Genomic DNA, 4,939 nt, shown 5'->3' with positions numbered 1-4,939 from the left:
TGACTGATATTTGTAGAATGCAAACAAACATGATTAAATGTATAAGCATATGCACATTTACACAGTTACATGAGCTAAATATAACTTCAATGCTACATGTACATGTAGCTACATAAACTACATATTTAAAAAAAAACCAAAAATAAATTAAAACTTTCATAAGTTTAGTACTGTAGATGACTTATAATAAATTTTACAAATTTTCTGCATCATGCATTGTTAGAACATGCTCATAATTATTTTACAAAACTTTTTATCTGTGAATTCCTAACAGAAACTATTTTATACTTGCAAAATATAAGTGTCTTTAGTAAGTAACTATAATTTACATAAAGACTTACCAGGAAGATTAGCACATGTATTTTGCTGTATATTTAGGTTATTGTGTGTAGAAGTGTCAGCTACATGAAAGAAAATATAATTTACATGACAAATAATATTTTTTTAATTGCCTTACAGCACTTGAGTGATATACTATTAGAGTAGGAGCAACTAGTCACTGAAGTGTTGGGACAATTGTTGTGCTCTTTAAAACACAAATCATTTGCTGTACTATACATGTTAGAAGCCCAAAAAGGCAAACTGTCATTTGAATCACTAAATAATAAATTTATACAATAATCATTAATGAACAAATTATAATCATATACAATGAAAGATGGAAGAATGAGAATGAATCGTATCCCAGTTGCTTGCAGATAGTGTTGGCATCAGTAGAGTCAAACCCATCACTGCATATTGTCCCCCATTGTCCATTACAATAAACCTCAACACGTCCTTCATTAGTATAATCCCCATCTTGAAGACGTACCATACCATCATATAGATTACTGTTCCAGATTCTAGTGGTATCTATAATATTACTGATGAATAAAATCTAATACAAATAATATCTTACAGCAGTATACAGTAGCATCATAACTGTTGCTATTAACACAACCATAGTCAATGTAAGTAGAGTAGGTACATTGAGCAATAGATAAATAGCTGCTACTGGCACAGTTAACATCATCCCATTTCATAGAAAGATAATCTGTACCATAACTACAAAAAAAATTAATATTATCATTAATAAAAAATACCTTGTTAATCCAGCTCTAGAGAAGCTTGAAGCTCCAGTGTATCCCAACTGATGACAAATGACATTAGCTTCGGCTGAATTATAATTGTAGTCATCACAAATGTTACCCCATCCATTATAATAGACTCTAATTGTTCCATAGTAATAAGTGGTTGAAGACACATTATTATGAGATAGAATAATAGTTCCAGCAGCAGCTTCAGCTAATTAATTAAAGATAGGTATAATACTATGATTGTAGTAAAATTTTCTCACAATAGTATTGACTGCAAGTTGAAGCAGTCACAGTTTGTCTTGTCAACGTAGACTCTTCACCTAAAATAAAAAAGTACGATATAAAAAGTGTGTTATGCATTCCACTAGACTTATGAACAAACTAAATTCAAATTGAAAGATTAAAAATATGTACTAATAGAAACAGAAATTAATTTCATGAAAAAAATGAAAATATGCAACAAATGGGAGATCAAACCATCAAAAAAACTGGTATAAAGTGTGGCTAGCATGGTTCATTATAGACTTACTGTGTATTTCAAGTAAATTTAAAATTTTTAGAAGCTTGATAATAATTATATAATTTTAAAAATAATACTTTTGATTTTTAAAAAACAAGACTTATTATTGTAGGGGAGCAAATTCCTTCTCCCATCCCTCCAGACCCCTTAATGCACCCTTGATTTATACTAGCATTTCTCAAAATGTATTACACAAAATATTTTAATAAGAACAGATGTAGATCTAGTTTTCCACTATAAAAATTATTAAATATTTACCACATTTGACTGCAACTGCATTTTTACAATTTGACACCAAGGAAACTGGACAAGTACCAGTTACAGAAAAGCATACATCAGTGGGTAAATTAGGAACAGAGCGACTCCATACTGTTGAATTAATAGAATTCTCATGCCTACAAAAAAGGAAAAGTATAACTAAGTAAAATCCCTGGCTTTTATTCAATTTTAGCATACAATGAAAAATTATTAAAACTGAATGATGCATCATATCCCAGCTGCTTGCAGATAGTGTTAGCATTATTTGAGTCAAACCCATCACTGCATATTGTCCCCCACTGTCCATTACAATAAACCTCAACACGTCCTTCATTAGAATAAGCTCCATCTTGAAGACATGCCATACCAGCATATAGATTACTGTTCCAAATTCTTGTAGTATCTGTAATAATACTGATAAATATAGCAATAATATTATCTTACAGCAGTATACAGTAGCATCATAACTGTTACTGTTAACACAACCACTGTCAATGTAAGTAGAGTAGGTACATTGAGCAATAGATAAATAGCTGCTACTGGCACAGTTAACATCATCCCATTTCATAAAAAGATAGTCTGTACCATAACTAAAAAACAATAGTAACTATAGCTACAAGTAACAAACACACCTGACACGACCAGCTCTAGAGTAGCTTGAAGCTCCAGTATATCCCATTAACTGATGACAAATGACATTAGCTTCAGCTGAATTATAATAGTAGTCATCACATATGTTACCCCATCCATTATGATAGACTCTAATTGTTCCATAGTAATAAGTAGTCGATGATATATTGCTACGAGACAAAACAATAGCTCCATTAATAGCATCAGGCACACCATCTAGAAATGAAATTGATTAAAAATCACTAAGTTGTAGGGGTATTGGGCTAACTGTGCATTGATACTGTTATGAAGCAATAGAGGCTGCTGTATGCTTGCCCAGGGCTGTCAACTAATTAATGTCTCACACATAATTATCACTTCACACATTGTACTCAAATCTGATTGGACACTAGACATGCTACCATGCTTTTCTCTCATTCTAGAACATTCTGATTGTATGGATATATATATATATATATATATATATGAGAGTAGAGAGAAAGTAGAAAGTTGCCATTTTTGACAAGATAGTTTCAATTTTTAAAAGAATGTAGTCAACCTCTCGGCTACGCAACAGATACAATATACATATAAAATAAATTAAAATTAAAATTATCTATAGATCTAGTAAGGGAAAATCAGCTAATGAGCAACTACAGCATGCTCTAGTATTGGTGGATTGTTATTACCTTAAAGAAAGTTATTTTTAAGTAGACAAATATTTACCATTTGCTAATGGTATTGATTTAGCAACAGTTAACTGTAATAATATCAAATACATGTACAAGTACCAATATCATATTCATATTACATTAATCTAATTGACTAACCCAATACTTGTGAGCATGATGCTTATGTGTTGGTCACAACAGAAAATGAAGAAGTGTCACCTACAACAAACACAAAATAATCCATCAAGAGTAGTTAACAAAGCATAAATGCACAATAAAATTACTGTAAAAATTACATACTGCATATCAAAAATAAATCGTTAAGATGAGAGCAGTTAGTGATTGAATTCATTGGACATCTATTGCTTGACCCATAGCACACATCATAAGATGTACTGTACATACTGTCACTCCATGTAGGCTGACTAGAGTTACTAGGTCTATAAAAGTGACATAAACGACTGATAATCAAAAATAAATTGCTCACACTGTGGAAAAAGTTGAATAGTTCTTAAAACCTAGTTGCTTGCAAAGCATAGTAGCATCATAGCTATCAACCCCATCATCACTGCATATTGTCTCCCACTGTCCATTACAATAAACTTCAACACGTCCTTCATTAGAATAATCACCATCTTGAAGACGTATCATACCAGAGAATGGATTACTATCTCAGATCCTAGTGGTATCTATAAGTTTGCATAAAAAACAATGTAAAAAACAAGTATCTTACAGCAATATACAGTAGCATCATAACTGTTACTATTGACACAACCACTGTCAATGTAAGTAGAGTAGGAACACTGAAAGATAGAAAGATAGTCACTATCACCACAGTTGACATCATCCCATTTCATTCGAAGATAGTCTGTACCATAACTACAGTAAAAGGAATGATTTCATTACATCACCAACTGTTTTAATGTACTTGGTTAGTCCAGCTCTAGAGTAGCTTGAAGCTCCAGTGTATCCCAACTGATGACAAATGACATTAGCTTCAGCTGAATCAAAATAGTAGTCATCACATATATTACCCCATCCATTATCATACACTCTAACAGTTCCATAGTAATAAGAGGCTGATGATGTATTATTACGAGAAAGTATGATTGTTCCATTTGTAGCATGAAGCAAGTCTAAAGTAATAAAATGTATAAATAATGGTTTACATGTCAATATGGTCAATTGCTAGAAAGTAATAGTATTATTTTACTATAACTATATTTTTTAAATCATGTAAAACAACATAAAAAATAATACTATAATTCTGACAAGCTGATCAAATTTGATCCCATTTCATGATCATAAGTTATTCACAGTCTATCATGCAGTGTTTGGTTGAGTTACTCATATGGTGCATACTCTACATATAGTATCATATTTGCATTGACTTGTGTAGCAATAAACATTAATTTTGTCTCACAAACAAAACTATAGGTGACAGTGACTGATATTTGTAGAATGCAAACAAACATGATTAAATGTATAAGCATATGCACATTTACACAGTTACATGAGCTAAATATAACTTCAATGCTACATGTACATGTAGCTACATAAACTACATATTTAAAAAAAAACCAAAAATAAATTAAAACTTTCATAAGTTTAGTACTGTAGATGACTTATAATAAATTTTACAAATTTTCTGCATCATGCATTGTTAGAACATGCTCATAATTATTTTACAAAACTTTTTATCTGTGAATTCCTAACAGAAACTATTTTATACTTGCAAAATATAAGTGTCTTTAGTAAGTAACTATAATTTACATAAAGACTTACCAGGAAGATTAGCACATGTA

At 31.0% G+C, this 4,939-nt stretch overlaps 2 protein-coding genes across 2 annotated transcripts in view; both read right to left on the bottom strand.

Moving 5' to 3' along the window:
- Window positions 1–341: 341 nt before the first annotated feature.
- LOC105314879 (neurotrypsin-like) lies at window positions 342–2,901 on the bottom strand (the record flags this gene model as incomplete). Its single annotated transcript, XM_020004138.1, has 11 exons — window positions 2,829–2,901; window positions 2,487–2,700; window positions 2,299–2,444; window positions 2,053–2,257; window positions 1,855–1,991; window positions 1,337–1,396; window positions 1,083–1,284; window positions 899–1,044; window positions 651–852; window positions 458–597; window positions 342–401 (listed from the first exon to the last, which is right to left on the bottom strand). Coding segments are annotated over exons 1-11 (1,585 nt in total), but the record flags the coding sequence as incomplete, so codon positions are not given.
- A 631-nt stretch (window positions 2,902–3,532) lies between these two features.
- LOC109587928 (neurotrypsin-like) overlaps window positions 3,533–4,939 on the bottom strand; it is a 4,180-nt gene continuing 2,773 nt past the window's right edge. The window contains exons 5-8 of the mRNA XM_020004137.1: window positions 4,063–4,270; window positions 3,868–4,013; window positions 3,622–3,823; window positions 3,533–3,574 (exon numbers count right to left, since the gene is read on the bottom strand). Of these exons, the coding sequence (XP_019859696.1) occupies window positions 3,807–3,823; window positions 3,868–4,013; window positions 4,063–4,270 (371 nt within the window). The 3' untranslated portion in view covers window positions 3,533–3,574; window positions 3,622–3,806. The remainder of the gene's footprint in view (window positions 3,575–3,621; window positions 3,824–3,867; window positions 4,014–4,062; window positions 4,271–4,939) is intronic.

Source organism: Amphimedon queenslandica, unplaced genomic scaffold, assembly GCF_000090795.2.
Source record: "Amphimedon queenslandica unplaced genomic scaffold, v1.1 AMPQUscaffold_12381, whole genome shotgun sequence".
NCBI lineage: Eukaryota > Metazoa > Porifera > Demospongiae > Haplosclerida > Niphatidae > Amphimedon > Amphimedon queenslandica.
This window is presented reverse-complemented; position numbering and strand designations above follow the sequence as displayed.